Genomic DNA, 23707 nt, shown 5'->3' with positions numbered 1-23707 from the left:
AAACCTCGCCATTTCTCTCATAGATGTGCTGAATCATTTGGTTATTCAAAATCATTTAAGATCAGAAGAAGGCATCTAAAGCTTTTGTTACAATTTCTGGCACCATCTTTTGCTACAGGTAATTATTGTAAAGTGACATGTTGAATTATTCAAACCATAGCACAGCCTCCTGAAATCCTTGAGTTCTGGGATTCCTCCACATTTCCACCCCCTCAAAATCTGTCTTCACATTTCTGGATCTACCCCCAAAATACCCTCAAATATACCTCCAAAGCTACCCCCAAACCATATATTGCCATGTAGTGCCATATCGTGCCGTGTAGTTCCATATACAGTAGTGCCATATACAGTAGTGCCATGTAGTGCCGTGTAGTGCCACATAGTGCCATGTGGTGCCGCATAGTGCCATATAGTGCCGTATAGTGCCATATAGTGCAGTGTAGTGCCATATAGTGCAGTGTAGTGCCATGTAGTACCGCATATTGGCATATAGTGTCATGTAGTGAGTGCCATGTAGTGCCGCATAGTGCCATGTAGTGCCATATACAGTAGTCAAATCAAATCAAATTTATTTATAAAGCTCTTCTTCCATCAGCTATCTCAAAGTGCTGTACAGAAACCCAGCCTATAACCCCAAACAGCAAGCAATGCAGGTGTAGAAGCATGGTGGCTAGGACAAACTCCCTAGAAAGGCCAGAACCTAGGAAGAAACCTACAGAGGAACTAGGCTATGAGGGGTAGCCTGTCCTCTTCTGGCTGTGCCGGGTGGAGATTATAACAGAACATGGCCAAGATGTTCAAATGTTCATAGATGACCAGCATGGTCAAATAATAATAATCACAGTGGTTGTTGAGGGTGCAACATGTCAGCACCTCAGGAGTAAATGTCAGTTGGCTTTTCATAGCCGATCATTTAGAGTATCTCTACCGCTTCTGCTGTCTCGAAGTGCCATATAGTGCCATATACGGTAGTGCCGTGTAGTGTCATGTAGTGCTGTTTAGTGGCATATAGTGCCGTATAGTGCCATGTAGTTCCATATACAGTAGTACCATATAGTGCCGTGTAGTGGCATATTGTGCCGTGTAGTGGCATATTGTGCCGTGTAGTGGCATATTGTGCCGTGTAGTGGCATATAGTGCTGTTTAGTGTCATATAGTGCTGCACAGTGCCGTGTAGTGCCGCAAAATGCCATATAGTGCAGTGTAGTGCCATATAGTGCAGTGTAGTGCCATATAGTGCAGTGTAGTGCCATATAGTGCAGTTTAGTGCGATATAGTGCAGTTTAGTGCCATATACAGTAGTGCCATTTAGTGACATAGTAGTGCCATATAGTGCAGTGTAGTGCCATATAGTGCAGTTTAGTGCGATATAGTGCAGTTTAGTGCCATATACAGTAGTGCCATTTAGTGACATAGTAGTGCCATATAGTGCAGTGTAGTGCCATATAGTGCAGTGTAGTGCCATATTGTGCAGTGTATTGCCATATACAGTAGTGCCATTTAGTGACATAGTAGTGACATATTGTGCTGTGTAGTGCCATATACATTTATTTTTATTTTTTTATATAACCAGGAAGGGCTCATTGAGAATTTAAATATCTTTTTCAAAAGCGTCCTGGCCAAGATAGGCAGCACCAAGTCATTACACAATTACAGACAGAGAACATGAAAAACTACAAGTAGTAAAAACCATAGAATTCACAAGAGTATAACAAACTCATATAACAGCAAATTAAAAACATTGATAGGTCAGGGAATCAGTTTCAAAGTCCTTCATCAGTGATTTAAAAACAACAATCGAGACAAGTTCTTCCAGTTTGAAAGTATTTTGTAAGGCGTTCCAATCCGATGGCGCAGAGTACATAAAAGCCCTTTTACCAAATTCAGTTCTGACGTTTGGAACAGTTAGCAGGATAAAGTCCTGCGAATGAAGAGAGTACCCACCACATTTCTGAACAATATAAATGCCCAAATAAAATGGTAGTAAACCCAAAATGGCTTTGTAAATAAACAGTAGTGCCATATAGTGCCGTGTAGTGCATATAGTGCAGTGTAGTGCCGTGTAGTGCCATATAGTGCAGTGTAGTGCCATATAGTGCCGTGTAGTGCCATATAGTGCCGTGTAGTGCCATATAGTGCAGTGTAGTGCCATATAGTGCCGTGTAGTGCCATATAGTGCAGTGTAGTGCCATATAGTGCCGTGTAGTGCCATATAGTGCCATATAGTGGCGTGTAGTGCCATATAGTGCCATATAGTGGCGTGTAGTGCCATATAGTGCAGTGTAGTGCCATATAGTGCAGTGTAGTGCCATATAGTGCCGTGTAGTGCCATATTGTGCCATATAGTGGCGTGTAGTGCCATATAGTGCCGTGTAGTGCCAGTGTAGTGCCATATAGTGGCGTGTAGTGCCATATAGTGCCGTGTAGTGCCGTGTAGTGCCATATAGTGGCGTGTAGTGCCATATAGTGGCGTGTAGTGCCATATAGTGCAGTGTAGTGCCATATAGTGCAGGGTAGTGCCATATAGTGTAGTGCCGTGTAGTGTAGTGTAGTGCCAAGTAGTGCTGTGTAGTGCCATGTAGTGCAGTGTAGTGCTGTGTAGAGCCATGTAGTGCTATATAGTGCCATATAGTGGCATTTAGTGCCGTGTGTATAGGAGAAGACCAGGTGGAGAAGCACATACTGAGTATTTCCCCAGGTAGAGGAGCATGTCAACTCAACACAGTACTTCTCATAACCGAGCCAGTGGGTCGACGCGACAGAACACCAGGGCTCAGTCCTCCGCAGTACTTCTCATAGCCGAGCCAGTGGGTCGACGCGACAGAACACCAGGGCTCAGTCCTCCGCAGTACTTCTCATAGCCGAGCCAGTGGGTCGAGCCAGATCGCCAGTTCTCCACACTACAAGTAAAATGACTAATGCGAGGGCCCTCTGAAACACGCACACACTGGCACATGCGCACGCGTGCATGCTCAAATCCGCAATCACATGCACACACAGGTCTGTGCACAGTCACACACATACAGAGACAAATATACACACAAACACATTTGCATGCAAACAGACAATCTGACTACCAGACAGTCAGATTTGCAAGCGAGTCTTTTGTGAGCTGTGTCTGAGATTAAATGAATCATCTTTTTACTCACAGAAAATAACATTAGCAAAAATGTATTGCTGATTAACATGCAAATACAACCTGACAGACAGACACGCATACACAGACACTGTCTAGATTCAACAACCCTCAACAATTTGTGTCTCGGAAAAAAACTAAAGCAATTGATCTTTGTCTCGCACAAAGACTAATGTTTATTTACTTGACTGTTTCATTCCAACTAGGGTTGAATATTTGCCCGATATTTTACAAACGTTCCATCCCATTCCCAAGTATAAATCACTTTTCTCCCGGGTTACCTCGTATTTCCTGCCAAAACCGGAAGTGTCATTCATAAGCTCCCGAGTGGGTCAGCGGTCTAAGACACTGCATCTCAGTGCTAGAGTCGTCACTACAGTCCCTGGTTCGATTCCAGGCTGTATCACAACCGGCCGTGATTGGGAGTCCCATAGGCCGGCGCACAATTGGCCCAGCGTTGTCTGGGTTTGCCCTGGGTAGGCCATCATTGTAAGTAGGAATTTGTTCTTAACTGATTTGCCTAGTTAAATAAAGGTTACATTTAAAATATATATGTATATATTTTTTTTTAAAGCATGAAAAAGCATATAAATAGGCTTATGTTTGGATTTGATTAGCGCTTTGATCAAAAATTCAAGCCTGATCCTACCTGACCCTAATGAGCCATTCATTAAATACATTTTATGAGCCCAAGCCCAAAAAAGCCGAAATGATTGTGCCGTTATCCAGTACATACTGTACAGTATATAATATAGGATGCACATTACACACGACAGAAAAACATAAAAGCCCATAAATGTAGCTAGCTATATGCTCTCTTGGGTAAATAAATTAAACTCCAGTAGGCTAATATTTTTGAGTGTGAACTGTATTACTGTACTGTATTATACTGTATTATATGGACTGGAATTACCATGATAACGCATGGAGAGAACATTCTCTTGCAGTACATGTGGACAACAACATTTTGAAATAGAATAGGGCCTATTTATATAAATAGTAGGCTGACACATACAGTTCATTCGGTAAGTATTCAGACCCCTTGACTTTTTCCACATTTTGTTACTTTACAGCCTTATTCTAAAATGTATTAAATAAATAAAACATCTTCTTCAATCTACACACAAAACCCCAAAATGCCAAAGTAAAAACAGGTTTTACATTTTTTTTGCAAATATATTACAAATAAAACACAAAAATACCTTATTTACAGAAGTATTCAGACGCTTTGCTATGAGACTTGAAATTGAGCTCAGGTGCATCCTCTTTCCATTGACCATCCTTGAGGTTTCTACAACTTGATTGGAGTCCACCTGTGGTAAATTAAATTGATTGGACATGATTTGGAAAGGCACACACCTGTCTATATAAGGTCCCATACTAGACAGTGCATGTCAGAGCAAAAACCAAGCCATGAGGTCGAAGGAATTGTTCGTAGAGCTCAGAGACAGGATTGTGTCAAGGCACAGATCTGGGAAAGGGTACAAAAACATTTCTGTAGCATTGAAGGTCCTCAAGATCACAGTGGCCTCCATCAAGACTACTCCTGGAGCTGGCCGCCAGGCCAAACTGAGCAATTGGGGGAAAAGGCTCTTGGTCAGGGAGGTGACCAAGAACCTGATGGTCACTCTGACAGAGCTCCAGAGTTCCTCTGTGGAGATGGGGGAACCTTCCAGAAGGACAACCATCTCTGCAGCACTCCACTAATCAGGCCTTTATGGTAGAGTGGCCAGACGGAAGCCACTCGTCAGTAAAAGGCACATGACAGCCCGCTTGGAGTTTGCCAAAAGGCACCTAAAGGACTCTCAGACCATGAGAAACAAGATTCTCTGGTCTGATGAAACCAAGCTTGATCTCTTTGGCCTCAATGCCAAATTGGTGTGACTGGCTTCCGACTACTTAAGTGGGCATTCTGTCAAGAAGCGGTGCGGTGCGGCTGGGTCGTGTTTTGGAGGATGCATGGCTCATGACCTTCGCCTCTTCCGAGTCTGAACGGGAGTTGCAGAGATGGGACAAGACTGTAACAATTGGATACCATGATATTGGGGAGAAAAAGGAGTAAAAAATATATATATACCAAGCAAATATACCAAGCAAATGGGCATTTGGCCATTTGGTCGAAAATTTGTTAATGCCATTTTTGCTACAATAAATATATCCTTAATCATGTGGACAAGTATCCTACCTCTATTGTATTGCGTTTTGGAGAAAATGGGAGTCATGTTAAAAGTAACTGCATAAAGTACTGTGAAACCAAGGTAAATAAAAGCACATTTTTATCAGTTCCACACTATGAGCAGTTACTGCCTTTTTGCTTTGTAGGTCAGTATTCTAGTCTATCTTTTCCAGCATGGGACTCCAAGAGCTAAGGAGCGTTTTTTAAAGGAGAGAGGCCAGCGGAGCACAGGTGTGTGCGTATTGCACAAGAGACAGAGACTATAAATTAGAAGCTTATTATGCATAAGCCAACATTACTTAACTAAATATAAACTAATACTGCAATGAAGGTATTACTTCAGAGGAAGGCTAGAACATCTATATATAGGACTATATATCAATCCAGAACAGGATGATCTATTTTGGATGCAATTTGAATGGAGTTGATGGAGAGAGAGAAAGACTGCGAGAGAGAGAGTCGTCACGCTTTCACTGATTTAAAGCATCAATATTCGAGTGATAGACTTTTTTTTAACTCTGCAGCTGGAATAAAAACAAATAATAATCATTACAATAAAAAAATAAGGTGACCCCCGAAAGCCAGATGGAGATAGGTAAATTAGACGCACATTCTGCCTATATATTGCTGTAGCTAGGCTATGCTGACAGGTCTACCTGTCAGAAGAAAAAAAGTTACTATTATGAGATAATAGGTCTACATGCATTGTGAACTGCGCTCCATACTGAGATGGTCTGTCCCCACCCTGAGTGTTGATGATTCATCATGCAGAGGCCATAGAGAAGACAGATTTAGACATCACATAACAGTTCCATTTCACGCCATGCTGTTCATATAAATAATTTATGATAATTTACCGCTTTCTCGCTGTTACTTATCCCGGGAAAATTGAGTGGTTTTGTGCCGTAAACCCTGGTAAATCTCAGTAACCTGGGTTCCCTAATTCTAACCTCCCCCTAATGATTACGAACCCCCTTTGTGGCGATTTAAAGATTAATTTATCTTACCTTGATTAATGTTACCCTCTTGAAGCTTTGGGAAAGCAGACACCCTCTCCGGACCTTTACCCAGGTTGGCCCAGGAGAAGATGGCCTAGTAAATCTACCTTTCTTTCTTTCCAAGGCTGTCTGAGATTTAAGGGGTCAGACAGGGGACTGTTAGATAGAAATCTAATTAGGTGATTGTGCTTGAGGGAGCTTCTCGCTCTGCTCAATAAACTCCCACACACTCTCGCTCTCTTCTCTCTCTTTTTCTGCCTCCCCCTCTTTCTCTCTCTCTTTCTCGCTCTCTCTCGCCTCAGAGAGTTCCCTACTGTGGGAGCATTGTCATGGAATCCACATTCTGGTGATTGTTTTTTGCCCTTGATGCCCGTTATTATGACTAGGAATGCTAAGGCAGACATCTCTCATCCAACAAGAGGCTCTTGTTTACACTTTGTCATTTGATTCCTTTATGACAGATTAAACAAAAGCGGGCCGAGTTCAAAGAGTCAAGCCGAGAAACAATTGGGCCTCCGTTGCGTTTCGTAAACTCGCTGATTATTTTTTCTAAATCTATCGTTTGAACAAAATGTAATGGGATAGGGTTGGTATTTATATGTAGTGTTGTGCAGGGATAGGGTTGGTATTTATATGTAGTGTTGTGCAGGGATAGGGTTGGTATTTATATGTAGTGTTGTGCAGGGATAGGGTTGGTATTTATATGTAGTGTTGAGCAGGGATATGGTTGGTATTTATATGTAGTGTTGTGCAGGGATAGGGTTGGTATTTATATGTAGTGATGTGCAGGGATAGGGTTGGTATTTATATGTAGTCTTGTGCAGGGATATGGTTGGTATTTATATGTAGTGTTGTGCAGGGATAGGGTTGGTATTTATATGTAGTGATGTGCAGGGATAGGGTTGGTATTTATATGTAGTCTTGTGCAGGGATATGGTTGGTATTTATATGTAGTCTTGTGCAGGGATAGGGTTGGTATTTATATGTAGTGTTGTGCAGGGATAGGGTTGGTATTTATATGTAGTGTTGAGCAGGGATATGGTTGGTATTTATATGTAGTGTTGTGCAGGGATAGGGTTGGTATTTATATGTAGTCTTGTGCAGGGATATGGTTGGTATTTATATGTAGTGTTGTGCAGGGATAGGGTTGGTATTTATATGTAGTGTTGAGCAGGGATAGGGTTGGTATTTATATGTAGTGTTGAGCAGGGATAGGGTTGGTATTTATATGTAGTGTTGTGCAGGGATATGGTTGGTATTTATATGTAGTGTTGTGCAGGGATAGGGTTGGTATTTATATGTAGTGTTGTGCAGGGATAGGGTTGGTATTTATATGTAGTGTTGTGCAGGGATAGGGTTGGTATTTATATGTAGTGTTGTGCAGGGATAGGGTTGGTATTTATATGTAGTGTTGTGCAGGGATATGGTTGGTATTTATATGTAGTGTTGTGCAGGGATAGGGTTGGTATTTATATGTAGTGATGTGCAGGGATATGGTTGGTATTTATATGTAGTGTTGTGCAGGGATATGGTTGGTATTTATATGTAGTGTTGTGCAGGGATATGGTTGGTATTTATATGTAGTGTTGTGCAGGGATCGGGTTGGTATTTATATGTAGTGTTGAGCAGGGATAGGGTTGGTATTTATATGTAGTGTTGAGCAGGGATAGGGTTGGTATTTATATGTAGTGTTGTGCAGGGATAGGGTTGGTATTTATATGTAGTGTTAGGGTTGGGTGTCAGGGATAGGGTTGGTATTTATATGTAGTGTTGTGCAGGGATAGGGTTGGTATTTATATGTAGTGTTAGGGTTGGGTGTCAGGGATAGGGTTGGTATTTATATGTAGTGTTGTGCAGGGATATGGTTGGTATTTATATGTAGTGTTGTGCAGGGATCGGGTTGGTATTTATATGTAGTGTTAGGGTTGGGTGTCAGGGATAGGGTTGGTATTTATATGTAGTGTTGAGCAGGGATAGGGTTGGTATTTATATGTAGTGTTGTGCAGGGATATGGTTGGTATTTATATGTAGTGTTGTGCAGGGATATGGTTGGTATTTATATGTAGTGTTGTGCAGGGATATGGTTGGTATTTATATGTAGTGTTGTGCAGGGATAGGGTTGGTATTTATATGTAGTGATGTGCAGGGATATGGTTGGTATTTATATGTAGTGTTGTGCAGGGATATGGTTGGTATTTATATGTAGTGTTGTGCATGGATATGGTTGGTATTTATATGTAGTGTTGTGCAGGGATAGGGTTGGTATTTATATGTAGTGTTGAGCAGGGATAGGGTTGGTATTTATATGTAGTGTTAGGGTTGGGTGTCAGGGATAGGGTTGGTATTTATATGTAGTGTTAGGGTTGGGTGTCAGGGATAGGGTTGGTATTTATATGTAGTGTTGTGCAGGGATCGGGTTGGTATTTATATGTAGTGTTGTGCAGGGATATGGTTGGTATTTATATGTAGTGTTGTGCAGGGATATGGTTGGTATTTATATGTAGTGTTGTGCAGGGATAGGGTTGGTATTTATATGTAGTGATGTGCAGGGATCGGGTTGGTATTTATATGTAGTGTTGAGCAGGGATAGGGTTGGTATTCATATGTAGTGTTGAGCAGGGATAGGGTTGGTATTTATATGTAGTGTTGTGCAGGGATAGGGTTGGTATTTATATGTAGTGATGTGCAGGGATCGGGTTGGTATTTATATGTAGTGTTGAGCAGGGATAGGGTTGGTATTTATATGTAGTGTTGTGCAGGGATATGGTTGGTATTTATATGTAGTGTTGTGCAGGGATATGGTTGGTATTTATATGTAGTGTTAGGGTTGGGTGTCAGGGATAGGGTTGGTATTTATATGTAGTGATGTGCAGGGATAGGGTTGGTATTTATATGTAGTGTTGTGCAGGGATAGGGTTGGTATTTATATGTAGTGTTGTGCAGGGATATGGTTGGTATTTATATGTAGTGTTAGGGTTGGGTGTCAGGGATAGGGTTGGTATTTATATGTAGTGATGTGCAGGGATAGGGTTGGTATTTATATGTAGTGTTGTGCAGGGATCGGGTTGGTATTTATATGTAGTGTTGAGCAGGGATAGGGTTGGTATTTATATGTAGTGTTGTGCAGGGATCGGGTTGGTATTTATATGTAGTGTTGAGCAGGGATCGGGTTGGTATTTATATGTAGTCTTGTGCAGGGATATGGTTGGTATTTATATGTAGTGTTGTGCAGGGATATGGTTGGTATTTATATGTAGTGTTGAGCAGGGATATGGTTGGTATTTATATGTAGTGTTGAGCAGGGATAGGGTTGGTATTTATATGTAGTGATGTGCAGGGATAGGGTTGGTATTTATATGTAGTGTTGAGCAGGGATAGGGTTGGTATTTATATGTAGTGTTGTGCAGGGATATGGTTGGTATTTATATGTAGTGTTGAGCAGGGATAGGGTTGGTATTTATATGTAGTGTTGTCCAGGGATAGGGTTGGTATTTATATGTAGTGTTGTGCAGGGATATGGTTGGTATTTATATGTAGTGTTGTGCAGGGATAGGGTTGGTATTTATATGTAGTGTTGTGCAGGGATAGGGTTGGTATTTATATGTAGTGTTGTGCAGGGATATGGTTGGTATTTATATGTAGTGTTGAGCAGGGATAGGGTTGGTATTTATATGTAGTGTTGTGCAGGGATATGGTTGGTATTTATATGTAGTGTTGTGCAGGGATAGGGTTGGTATTTATATGTAGTGTTGTGCAGGGATATGGTTGGTATTTATATGTAGTGTTGTGCAGGGATATGGTTGGTATTTATATGTAGTGTTGAGCAGGGATAGGGTTGGTATTTATATGTAGTGTTGTGCAGGGATAGGGTTGGTATTTATATGTATTGTTGTGCAGGGATAGGGTTGGTATTTATATGTAGTGTTGTGCAGGGATATGGTTGGTATTTATATGTAGTGTTAGGGTTGGGTGTCAGGGATAGGGTTGGTATTTATATGTAGTGATGTGCAGGGATAGGGTTGGTATTTATATGTAGTGTTGTGCAGGGATCGGGTTGGTATTTATATGTAGTGTTGAGCAGGGATAGGGTTGGTATTTATATGTAGTGTTGAGCAGGGATAGGGTTGGTATTTATATGTAGTGTTGAGCAGGGATAGGGTTGGTATTTATATGTAGTGTTAGGGTTGGGTGTCAGGGATAGGGTTGGTATTTATATGTAGTGTTGTGCAGGGATAGGGTTGGTATTTATATGTAGTGTTGTGCAGGGATAGGGTTGGTATTTATATGTAGTGTTGTGCAGGGATATGGTTGGTATTTATATGTAGTGTTGTGCAGGGATAGGGTTGGTATTTATATGTAGTGTTGAGCAGGGATAGGGTTGGTATTTATATGTAGTGTTGAGCAGGGATAGGGTTGGTATTTATATGTAGTGTTAGGGTTGGGTGTCAGGGATAGGGTTGGTATTTATATGTAGTGATGTGCAGGGATAGGGTTGGTATTTATATGTAGTGTTGAGCAGGGATAGGGTTGGTATTTATATGTAGTGTTGAGCAGGGATAGGGTTGGTATTTATATGTAGTGTTGTGCAGGGATAGGGTTGGTATTTATATGTAGTGTTGAGCAGGGATAGGGTTGGTATTTATATGTAGTGTTGAGCAGGGATAGGGTTGGTATTTATATGTAGTGTTGTGCAGGGATAGGGTTGGTATTTATATGTAGTCTTGTGCAGGGATAGGGTTGGTATTTATATGTAGTGTTGAGCAGGGATAGGGTTGGTATTTATATGTAGTGTTGAGCAGGGATATGGTTGGTATTTATATGTAGTGTTAGGGTTGGGTGTCAGGGATAGGGTTGGTATTTATATGTAGTGATGTGCAGGGATAGGGTTGGTATTTATATGTAGTGTTGTGCAGGGATCGGGTTGGTATTTATATGTAGTGTTGAGCAGGGATAGGGTTGGTATTTATATGTAGTGTTGTGCAGGGATCGGGTTGGTATTTATATGTAGTGTTGAGCAGGGATCGGGTTGGTATTTATATGTAGTCTTGTGCAGGGATATGGTTGGTATTTATATGTAGTGTTGTGCAGGGATATGGTTGGTATTTATATGTAGTGTTGAGCAGGGATATGGTTGGTATTTATATGTAGTGTTGAGCAGGGATAGGGTTGGTATTTATATGTAGTGATGTGCAGGGATAGGGTTGGTATTTATATGTAGTGTTGAGCAGGGATAGGGTTGGTATTTATATGTAGTGTTGTGCAGGGATATGGTTGGTATTTATATGTAGTGTTGAGCAGGGATAGGGTTGGTATTTATATGTAGTGTTGTCCAGGGATAGGGTTGGTATTTATATGTAGTGTTGTGCAGGGATATGGTTGGTATTTATATGTAGTGTTGTGCAGGGATAGGGTTGGTATTTATATGTAGTGTTGTGCAGGGATAGGGTTGGTATTTATATGTAGTGTTGTGCAGGGATATGGTTGGTATTTATATGTAGTGTTGAGCAGGGATAGGGTTGGTATTTATATGTAGTGTTGTGCAGGGATATGGTTGGTATTTATATGTAGTGTTGTGCAGGGATAGGGTTGGTATTTATATGTAGTGTTGTGCAGGGATATGGTTGGTATTTATATGTAGTGTTGTGCAGGGATATGGTTGGTATTTATATGTAGTGTTGAGCAGGGATAGGGTTGGTATTTATATGTAGTGTTGTGCAGGGATAGGGTTGGTATTTATATGTATTGTTGTGCAGGGATAGGGTTGGTATTTATATGTAGTGTTGTGCAGGGATATGGTTGGTATTTATATGTAGTGTTAGGGTTGGGTGTCAGGGATAGGGTTGGTATTTATATGTAGTGATGTGCAGGGATAGGGTTGGTATTTATATGTAGTGTTGTGCAGGGATCGGGTTGGTATTTATATGTAGTGTTGAGCAGGGATAGGGTTGGTATTTATATGTAGTGTTGAGCAGGGATAGGGTTGGTATTTATATGTAGTGTTGAGCAGGGATAGGGTTGGTATTTATATGTAGTGTTAGGGTTGGGTGTCAGGGATAGGGTTGGTATTTATATGTAGTGTTGTGCAGGGATAGGGTTGGTATTTATATGTAGTGTTGTGCAGGGATAGGGTTGGTATTTATATGTAGTGTTGTGCAGGGATATGGTTGGTATTTATATGTAGTGTTGTGCAGGGATAGGGTTGGTATTTATATGTAGTGTTGAGCAGGGATAGGGTTGGTATTTATATGTAGTGTTGAGCAGGGATAGGGTTGGTATTTATATGTAGTGTTAGGGTTGGGTGTCAGGGATAGGGTTGGTATTTATATGTAGTGATGTGCAGGGATAGGGTTGGTATTTATATGTAGTGTTGAGCAGGGATAGGGTTGGTATTTATATGTAGTGTTGAGCAGGGATAGGGTTGGTATTTATATGTAGTGTTGTGCAGGGATAGGGTTGGTATTTATATGTAGTGTTGAGCAGGGATAGGGTTGGTATTTATATGTAGTGTTGAGCAGGGATAGGGTTGGTATTTATATGTAGTGTTGAGCAGGGATATGGTTGGTATTTATATGTAGTCTTGTGCAGGGATAGGGTTGGTATTTATATGTAGTGTTAGGGTTGGGTGTCAGGGATAGGGTTGGTATTTATATGTAGTGTCAGGGTTGGGTGTCAGGGATAGGGATAGGGTTGGTATTTGCGCTGTAGGTGGTCAGCTTCAGTATGCTTTCTGGCTTGTTGTTTATGTGAGTGGAGAGGACATGATGGAAAACGTCAGCATCTTAAACAGAACTTAACATATTTGTCGCCTTGAAGGAAAGATGACACTGAGAGTTTGTCCACAGTCCCTACACAATTTTCCACAGCTCCAAACAAAATCAAAGTATTACAAAACAAATCTGTATTCATACTGTATTGGGTAAAAAAAAATATAATAACAAAGTTGCTATATACCTTTGCATAACAACTTCCCAAATGAAAGCCTGGCGGTTGAGCAGTTATTGTAAATGTTCGGAACAATGCTTGTCCATAAATACTCTATAGACCTACTAGTGTAACACGTTCCCTTCTGCCCACAGAACTCAAGCAGAATAATGAATGGCTTGGTCAGTGCAGAACTTAGGGTCAGTTCCATATGTCTATCACTTCAAAGACATGGAATTGTACCTGACAGTAGGGCTTTTTATGTGGAGACGTTTCATCTTAGAGAGCACGAGAGCAGTGGTGGAAAAAGTATCCAATTGTCATACTTGAGTAAAAGTAAAGATGGCTTAATAGAAAATAACTAAAGTAAAAGTAAAAGTCACCCAGTAAAATACTACTTGAGTAAAAGTCTAAAAGTATTTGGTTTTAAATATACTTTGCTATCAAAAGTAAATGTAATTGCTAAAAAATACTTAAGTATTAAAAGTAAATGTAAAAGTATAAATCATTTCTTATATTAAGCAAACCAGATGGCACCATTTTCTAGTTTTTATTTATTTCCAGATAGCCAGGGGCATTACTTAGACATGATTTACAAATGAAGCATTTGTGTTTTGTGATTCTGCCAGATCAGAGGCTGTAGGGATCACCACGTTTCCTGTCTTGCTAAGCCTTCAAAATGAGTACTTTTGGGTGTCAGGGTAAATGTATGGAGTAAAAAGTACATTATTGTCTTTTAGGAATGTAGTGAAGTAAAAGTTGTCAACAGTATAAATAGTAAAGTAAACTACAGATACAAAAAATACCTGACTTAATTAGTACTTTAAAGTATTTTTACTTAAGTACTTTACATCAATGAGCAAGACAGACTGCCCAACTGACGTCTCAAATTTTCTAAAACACGCAACCATCTTAAAAAGAGGAGACAACATGTATGACAGTAAAACAGCTTATAAATCCTTGATTTTTCCACCCACAAGATCTATCTTCTAGAGAATGTTACCAAGTCCAGACAAGGGAATCATGTTCTCCAGGACTTAAAGCCACACTTTACGACTCTCCAAATCTTTAGCCTTGAAAAGTGTCACGGTTAGAACTGGGGTTATTTGTTATGTGAAGTCCATTCGGAGCTCAAACCGTAACTAAGAAAAATGTGTCCGTGTGTACAGTACATGTGTAAGAGAGAGTCGAGAGATGCATGCTTGTGTGAGTGGATGCCCCTGCTCTCTCTCCCCCTCTCTCTCCCTCTCTCTCTCTGTGTGTGAGTGGATGCCCTTTCTTGCTCTCTGTCTCCGTCTCGCTCTCTCTTGCTCTCTCTCTCTCTCTCTCTCTCTCTCTCTCTCTCTCTCTCTCTCTCTCTCTCTCTCTCTCTCTCTCTCTCTCTCTCTCTCTCTCTCTCTCTCTCTCTCTCTCTCTCTCTCTCTCTCTCTCTCTCTCTCTCTCTCTCTCTCTGTGTGTGTGACTGGATGCCCCTGCTCTCTCTCTCTCTCTCTCTCTCTCTCTCTGTGTGACTGGATGCCCCTGCTCTCTCTCTCTGTGTGGATGCCCATGCACTCTCTCTCTCTCTCTCTCTCTCTCTCTCTCTCTCTCTCTCTCTCTCTCTCTCTCTCTGTGTGGATGCCCCTGCTCTCTCTCTCTCTGTGTGACTGGATGCCCCTTCTCTCTCTCTCTCTCTCTCTCTCTCTCTCTGTGTGACTGGATGCCCCTGCTCTCTCTCTCTGTGTGGATGCCCATGCACTCTCTCTCTCTCTCTCTCTCTCTGTGTGGATGCCCCTGCTCTATCTCTCTCTCTGTGTGACTGGATGCCCCTGCTCTATCAATTCAATTCAATTGACATGGCAAGTTCATTATTACTTACATTGTCAAAGTATACATACAGTATACATTTTTTAAATATTTATATATAAATAAATGGTGGCACCAACAGCAATAATAATAGTAGTAGACATGGGATTACCATTAACTACAACATGCTCTCTCTGTGTGACTGGATGGCCCTGCTCTCTATCTATCTCTCTCTCTGTGTGACTGGATGGCCCTGCTCTCTATATATATCTCTCTCTGTGTGACTGGATGGCCCTGCTCTCTATCTATCTCTCTCTCTGTGTGACTGGATGGCCCTGCTCACTATCTCTCTCTCTCTCTCTCTGTGACTGGATGGCCCTGCTCTCTATTTATCTCTCTCTCTGTGTGACTGGATGGCCCTGCTCTCTATCTATCTCTCTCTCTGTGTGACTGGATGGCCCTGCTCTCTATATATATCTCTCTCTGTGTGACTGGATGGCCCTGCTCTCTATCTATCTCTCTCTCTGTGTGACTGGATGGCCCTGCTCTCTATCTATCTCTCTCTCTGTGTGACTGGATGGCCCTGCTCTCTATCTATCTCTCTCTCTGTGTGACTGGATGGCCCTGCTCTCTATCTATCTCTCTCTCTGTGTGACTGGATGGCCCTGCTCTCTATCTATCTCTCTCTGTGTGTGGATGCCCCTGCTCTGCTCTGCTCTCTCTCTCTCTCTCTCTCTCTCTCTCTCTCTCTCGCTCTCTCTCTCTCTCTCTCTCTCTCTCTCTCTCTCTCTCTCGCTCTCTCTCTCTCTCTCTCTCTCTCTCTCTCTCTCTCTCTCTCTCTCTCTCTCTCTCTCTCTCTCTCTCTCTCTCTCTCTCTCTCTCTCTCTCTCTCTCTCTCTCTCTCTCTCTCTCTCTCTCTCTCTCTCTCTCTCTCTCTCTCTCTCTCTCTCTCTCTCTCTCTCTCTCTCTCTCTCTCTCTCTCTCTCTCTCTCTCTCTCTCTCTTTCTATCTGTGACTGGATGCACCTGCTCTCAATTCAATTCAATTCAAGGGGCTTTATTGGCATGGGAAACATGTGTTAACATTGCCAAAGCAAGTGAGGTAGATAATACACAAAAGTGAAATAAACAATACAAATTAACAGTAAACATTACACATACAGAAGTTTCAAAACAATAAAGACATTACAAATGTCATATTATATATATACAGTGTTGTAACAATGTACAAATGGTTAAAGCACACAAGTTAAAATAAATAAGCATAAATATGGGTTGTATTTACAATGGTGTTTGTTCTTCACTGGTTGCCCTTTTCTTGTGGCAACAGGTCACAAATCTTGCTGCTGTGATGGCACACTGTGGAATTTCACCCAGTAGATATGGGAGTTTATCAAAATTGGATTTGTTTTCAAATTCTTTGTGGATCTGTGTAATCTGAGGGAAATATGTCTCTCTAATATGGTCATACATTGGGCAGGAGGTTAGGAAGTGCAGCTCAGTTTCCACCTCATTTTGTGGGCAGTGAGCACATAGCCTGTCTTCTCTTGAGAGCCATGTCTGCCTACGGCGGCCTTTCTCAATAGCAAGGCTATGCTCACTGAGTCTGTACATAGTCAAAGCTTTCCTTAAGTTTGGGTCAGTCACAGTGGTTAGGTATTCTGCCACTGTATACTCTCTGTTTAGGGCCAAATAGCATTCTAGTTTGCTCTGTTTTTTTGTTAATTCTTTCCAATGTGTCAAGTAATTATCTTTTTGTTTTCTCATGATTTGGTTGGGTCTAATTGTGCTGTTGTCCTGTGGCTCTGTGGGGTGTGTTTGTGTTTGTGAACAGAGCCCTAGGACCAGCTTGCTTAGGGGACTCTTCTCCAGGTTCATCTCTCTGTAGGTGATGGCTTTGTTATGGAAGGTTTGGGAATCGCTTCCTTTTAGGTGGTTGTAGAATTTAACGGCTCTTTTCTGGATTTTGATAATTAGTGGGTATCGGCCTAATTCTGCTCTGCATGCATTATTTGGTGTTCTACGTTGTACACGGAGGATATTTTTGCAGAATTCTGCATGCAGAGTCTCAATTTGGTGTTTGTCCCATTTTGTGAAATCTTGGTTGGTGAGCGGACCCCAGACCTCACAACCATAAAGGGCAATGGGCTCTATGACTGATTCAAGTATTTTTAGCCAGATCCTAATTGGTATGTTGAAATTTATGTTCCTTTTGATGGCATAGAATGCCCTTCTTGCCTTGTCTCTCAGATCGTTCACAGCTCTGTGGAAGCTACCTGTGGTGCTGATGTTTAGGCCGAGGTATGTATAGTTTTTTGTGTGCTCTAGGGCAACGGTGTCTAGATGGAATTTGTGGTCCTGGCGACTGGACCTTTTTTGGAACACCATTATTTTGGTCTTACTGAGATTTACTGTCAGGGCCCAGGTCTGACAGAATCTGTGCAGAAGATCTAGGTGCTGTTGTAGGCCCTCCTTGGTTGGTGACAGAAGCACCAGATCATCAGCAAACAGTAGACATTTGACTTCGGATTCTAGTAGGGTGAGACCGGGTGCTGCAGACTGTTCTAATGCTCGCGCCAATTCATTGATATATATGTTGAAGAGGGTGGGGCTTAAGCTGCATCCCTGTCTCACCCCACGACCCTGTGAGAAGAAATGTGTGTGTCTTTTGCCAATTTTAACCGCACACTTGTTGTTTGTGTACATGGATTTTATAATGTCGTATGTTTTACCCCCAACACCACTTTCCATCAATTTGTATAGCAGACCCTCATGCCAAATTGAGTCGAAGGCTTTTTTGAAATCAACAAAGCATGAGAAGACTTTGCCTTTGTTTTGGTTTGTTTGGTTGTCAATTAGGGTGTGTAGGGTGAATACATGGTCTGTTGTACGGTAATTTGGTAAAAAGCCAATTTGACATTTGCTCAGTACATTGTTTTCATTGAGGAAATGTACGAGTCTGCTGTTAATGATAATGCAGAGTATTTTCCCAAGGTTACTGTTGACGCATATTCCACGGTAGTTATTGGGGTCAAATTTGTCTCCACTTTTGTGGATTGGGGTGATCAGTCCTTGGTTCCAAATATTGGGGAAGATGCCAGAGCTAAGGACGATGTTAAAGAGTTTTAGTATAGCCAATTGGAATTTGTTGTCTGTATATTTGATCATTTCATTAAGGATACCATCAACACCACAGGTCTTTTTGGGTTTGAGGGTTTTTATTTTGTCCTGTAACTCATTCAAGGTAATTGGAGAATCCAATGGGTTCTGGTAGTCTTTAATAGTTGATTCTAGGATTTGTATTTGATCATGTATATGTTTTTGTTCTTTATTCTTTGTTATAGAGCCAAAAAGATTGGAGAAGTGGTTTACCCATACATCTCCATTTTGGATAGATAATTCTTCGTGTTGTTGTTTGTTTAGTGTTTTCCAATTTTCCCAGAATTGGTTAGAGTCTATGGAGTCTTCAATTACATTGAGCTGATTTCTGACGTGCTGTTCCTTCTTTTTCCGTAGTGTATTTCTGTATTGTTTTAGTGATTCGCTCTCTCTCTCTCTCTTTCTGTGACTGGATGCCCCTGCTCTCTCTCTCTCTCTCTGTGTGGATGCCCCTGCTCTCTCTCTCTGTGTGACTGGATGCCCCTTCTCTCTCTCTCTCTCTCTCTCTCTCTCTCTCTCTCTCTCTCTCTCTCTCTCTCTCTCTCTCTCTCTCTCTCTCTCTCTCTCTCTCTCTCTCTCTCTCTCTCTCTCTCTCTCTCTCTCTCTCTCTCTCTCTCTCTCTCTCTCTCTCTCTCTCTCTCTCTCTCTGTGTGTGTGACTGGATGGCCCTGCTCTCTATCTATCTCTCTCTCTGTGTGACTGGATGGCCCTGCTCTCTATCTATCTCTCTCTGTGTGTGACTGGATGGCCCTGCTCTCTATTTATCTCTCTCTCTGTGTGACTGGATGGCCCTGCTCTCTATCTATCTCTCTCTCTGTGTGACTGGATGGCCCTGCTCTCTATATATATCTCTCTCTGTGTGACTGGATGGCCCTGCTCTCTATCTATCTCTCTCTCTGTGTGACTGGATGGCCCTGCTCTCTATCTATCTCTCTCTCTCTGTGTGACTGGATGGCCCTGCTCTCTATCTATCTCTCTCTCTGTGTGACTGGATGGCCCTGCTCTCTATCTATCTCTCTCTCTCTGTGACTGGATGGCCCTGCTCTCTATCTATCTCTCTCTGTGTGTGGATGCCCCTGCTCTGCTCGCTCGCTCTCTCTCTCTCTCTCTCTCTCTCTCTCTCTCTCTCTCTCTCTCTCTCTCTCTCTCTCTCTCTCTCTCTCTCTCTCTCTCTCTCTCTCTCTCTCTCTCTTTCTATCTGTGACTGGATGCACCTGCTCTCTCTCTCTCTCTTTCTGTGACTGGATGCCCCTGCTCTCTCTCTCTCTCTCTGTGTGGATGCCCCTGCTCTCTCTCTCTGTGTGACTGGATGCCCCTTCTCTCTCTCTCTCTCTCTCTCTCTCTCTCTCTCTCTCTCTCTCTCTCTCTCTCTCTCTCTCTCTCTCTCTCTCTCTCTCTCTCTCTCTCTCTCTCTCTCTCTCTCTCTCTCTCTCTCTCTGTGTGTGTGACTGGATGGCCCTGCTCTCTATCTATCTCTCTCTGTGTGTGACTGGATGGCCCTGCTCTCTATTTATCTCTCTCTCTGTGTGACTGGATGGCCCTGCTCTCTATCTATCTCTCTCTCTGTGTGACTGGATGGCCCTGCTCTCTATATATATCTCTCTCTGTGTGACTGGATGGCCCTGCTCTCTATCTATCTCTCTCTCTGTGTGACTGGATGGCCCTGCTCTCTATCTATCTCTCTCTCTGTGTGACTGGATGGCCCTGCTCTCTATCTATCTCTCTCTGTGTGACTGGATGGCCCTGCTCTCTATCTATCTCTCTCTCTCTGTGTGACTGGATGGCCCTGCTCTCTATCTATCTCTCTCTGTGTGTGGATGCCCCTGCTCTGCTCGCTCGCTCTCTCTCTCTCTCTCTCTCTCTCTCTCTCTCTCTCTCTCTCTCTCTCTCTCTCTCTCTCTCTCTCTCTCTCTCTCTCTCTCTCTCTCTCTCTCTCTCTCTTTCTATCTGTGACTGGATGCACCTGCTCTCTCTCTCTCTCTTTCTGTGACTGGATGCCCCTGCTCTCTCTCTCTCTCTCTGTGTGGATGCCCCTGCTCTCTCTCTCTGTGTGACTGGATGCCCCTTCTCTCTCTCTCTCTCTCTCTCTCTCTCTCTCTCTCTCTCTCTCTCTCTCTCTCTCTCTCTCTCTCTCTCTCTCTCTCTCTCTCTCTCTCTCTCTCTCTCTCTCTCTCTCTCTCTCTCTCTCTCTCTCTCTCTCTCTCTCTCTCTCTCTCTCTCTGTGTGTGTGACTGGATGGCCCTGCTCTCTATCTATCTCTCTCTCTGTGTGACTGGATGGCCCTGCTCTCTATCTATCTCTCTCTGTGTGTGACTGGATGGCCCTGCTCTCTATCTATCTCTCTCTCTGTGTGACTGGATGGCCCTGCTCTCTATCTATCTCTCTCTCTCTGTGTGACTGGATGGCCCTGCTCTCTATCTATCTCTCTCTCTGTGTGACTGGATGGCCCTGCTCTCTATCTATCTCTCTCTCTCTGTGTGACTGGATGGCCCTGCTCTCTATCTATCTCTCTCTGTGTGACTGGATGGCCCTGCTCTCTATCTATCTCTCTCTCTCTCTGTGACTGGATGCCCCTGCTCTCTCTCTCTCTGTGTGACTGGATGCCCCTTCTCTCTCTCTCTCTCTCTCTCTCTCTCTCTCTCTCTCTCTCTCTCTCTCTCTCTCTCTCTCTGTGTGACTGGATGCCCCTTCTCTCTCTCTCTCTCTCTGTGACTGGATGCCCCTGCTCTCTCTCTCTGTGTGGATGCCCATGCGCGCTCTCTCTCTCTCTCTCTCTCTGTGTGGATGCCCCTGCTCTATCTCTCTCTCTGTGTGACTGGATGGCCCTGCTCTCTATCTATCTCTCTCTCTGTGTGACTGGATGGCCCTGCTCTCTATCTCTCTCTCTCTGTGGATGCCCCTGCTCTGCTCTGCCTCTCGCTCGCTCTCTCTCGCTCTCTCTCTCTCTCGCTCTCTCGCTCTCTCGCTGTGTGTACTCTGTCGTTTTGGGAGGAGTGACAGAAGGACAGAGTCTCTTCCAGTTTGTACATTAGCCACACAACTGCTCAAGAGATTCTGCATTGAGGAAATGTCCCTGGCCTTCTAATTTCTCATTTGGATGTCACAGACTTGTGAAATAAACCCAGAACTGTACGCGTCTTTTGACAAGCGTTTAATGAGAAAAGTGAACTTTGTATTTTAGGAGGATTACCTGAAGTGTTCCTTTTATCCCAACCCCTCCTCCTGTTATTTTATACAGTCACTTAATTCAATAACTGCAGCTGATTTGGTAAACCACTCTTAGAAGTTCACCACGTTTCCCTCAATGTGCTACTCCTCTCATCGGTCTGTGGCACACTGATTTTAATTTATCAACCGGCGGTTCGATGCTGGCCGCACTGAAATAGAATGAAGTATGAATTGTCATTACAGGGCTGTCTTGTCTTGAGGTGAAAATCTGGTTGGGAGTGGGATGGTGGCTTGTGTTCCATGCATCTTGATTTCCTTCCTCTCTGGCAGCTTATTCACACCATCAGCGTGGTGGATAGGGACGAGCCGCAGTCGGGCCAACGCTTCTCCTTCACCCTGGCTCCGGAGGCCACCAACAACCGCCACTTCACCCTGTGGGATGTCAAAGGTAAGGGGTCAGAAGTCATAAATCAAAGGACTTCCAGCTGTTACAGAGTCACTCTAAAGGGTATTCTGAAGGATGATACTGTACATCCTGGTGTCATGCCTCAGACGGTCTTTGAGCCTATCAGTGAATGCTTTTAGAGTAGGCTGTATCGTATTGTCAAATGAATAGGTCCAACTGTGTAGCATAAAAGGTCATTAACATATTGTGAAATATAAAATGACTGTGTAGCTACACTAACACGTGGCACATGGGAATTTGGTATATGGACACACTGTTTAGCTTAACGTGCCACTGCATTAGAAAACACCACATAAGGACATCCATACAGAGTGGTGACTTTGCCTCCGTCTTTTTTGTTGTTGCAAAACACTGACCCACGTAGCCAAGAGGGATTACATGTTCGCAAGCAAATCCCTCTTTGGAGATGTGTACCTAAGTGAATGTGACACGTGGCTAAATCAAGATTGATCTGACACAGTGAAAATGTCAGGCGAGTGAGCCAGGGAAATGTCAACGGAGGCTGTGGCGTGGTGTGGTGTAACCCCAGTCACGCGCCAGGGCAGGGGGTCCTGAGTACGGGGAAACACACACACACACACACACACACACACACACACACACACACACACACACACACACACACACACACACACACACACACACACACACACACACACACACACACACACACACACACACACACACACACTTGTACACACACATGCACGAACACACACTTGTACACACACTTGTACACACACTTGTACACACACTTGTACACACACACACACACACACACACACACACACACACACACACACACACACACACACACACACACACACACACACACACACATACACACATACACACACACACACACTCAGTGCTTAAAAGTATGCTCTAACACAGAGACACACAGTGACTCAGACCTTTTTCTTTCTCCTCCCATCTCTCTTGTTTTCCACTGTACTTCTGTTTTCATGGACACGTTTTTCAACCTGTCAGATTGGATCTGTCACTTTCTCTCTCCACCATCACGGCTTCACATTGCATTCTGTCTTTGAGCCTTGATACATCAGGACAAACAGACACTCTCTTTTATTTCATCCCCTAAAACTGTTATACGCATTGTTTGTTTGGATGTCTGTAAAGCTAATCTTGGCCATTGAAGGTCTGGAGTTATCGCAAAAAATAGAGACACATCTTGCTTTATTTTACTGACTGCATTTTCCCCATAGGTAAATATTATTTATGAAGCTAATGAAAGATGTGTGTTTTGTTTTGTCTTAGCTTATCAGTTTTTGTTAATTTACTCAACTGATTACTGTAAATGAACATGACATGATACATGATAAATAACAACAACTGTTATATTTCCCTCCATTAAAACACACATAATTAGCTAAATCATTTTCCTGTCGCCTCATAAAATACATATTCAAATATACAGACTGTTTCCACAGCACTCGTCAATGCACCTATTAGTGCAATGAAATTCCGCTTTATTTTCAATGAGTTAAGGTGGTATTGGCTTGTTATTAATGAATACTCTCTGGTACCTATCTCAAAGAATTCAACACCATTGGTAACTACATGGTACTAAATGGTCCAAAACAATTATTGTGTCAATCTCAAAGAAATTAAAGTGTAATTAATATGAAAGTATTAGTTCATTAACATTTTAACAAGGAATTTCAAAGTAATTACCTGTTATATGGTTATCATATAATTTCTGAAATAAACAATACAACGATGATGGAGCCTAAAATCACTGCATCACTTTTCAGTCCACACCTTCTCTTTTTCAGATAGAAAGATGCACTTATGAAATAGGATGCTGAGTAGAGGTCAGAGGGACAATGTCAAAGACATTATGCTCAGCAAAGTTACCGTAATAGGAAGAGTGTACTGTCT

The 23707-nt window shown here is 42.5% G+C and overlaps 1 protein-coding gene across 1 annotated transcript in view; it reads left to right on the top strand.

Moving 5' to 3' along the window:
- Positions 1-21905, top strand: part of LOC139535308 (cadherin-22-like) — a 217532-nt gene extending 195627 nt beyond the window's left edge. The window contains exons 11-12 of the mRNA XM_071334614.1: positions 21673-21790; positions 21895-21905. Coding sequence (XP_071190715.1) covers positions 21673-21790; positions 21895-21905 — 129 coding nt within the window. The remainder of the gene's footprint in view (positions 1-21672; positions 21791-21894) is intronic.
- The last annotated feature ends 1802 nt before the right edge of the window (positions 21906-23707 follow it).

The sequence above is a fragment of the Salvelinus alpinus genome, chromosome 12, assembly GCF_045679555.1.
Source record: "Salvelinus alpinus chromosome 12, SLU_Salpinus.1, whole genome shotgun sequence".
In the NCBI taxonomy this organism is placed as follows: domain Eukaryota; kingdom Metazoa; phylum Chordata; class Actinopteri; order Salmoniformes; family Salmonidae; genus Salvelinus; species Salvelinus alpinus.
The sequence above is the reverse complement of the archived record's forward strand: the minus strand, read 5'-3'. Positions and strand labels throughout refer to the sequence as shown.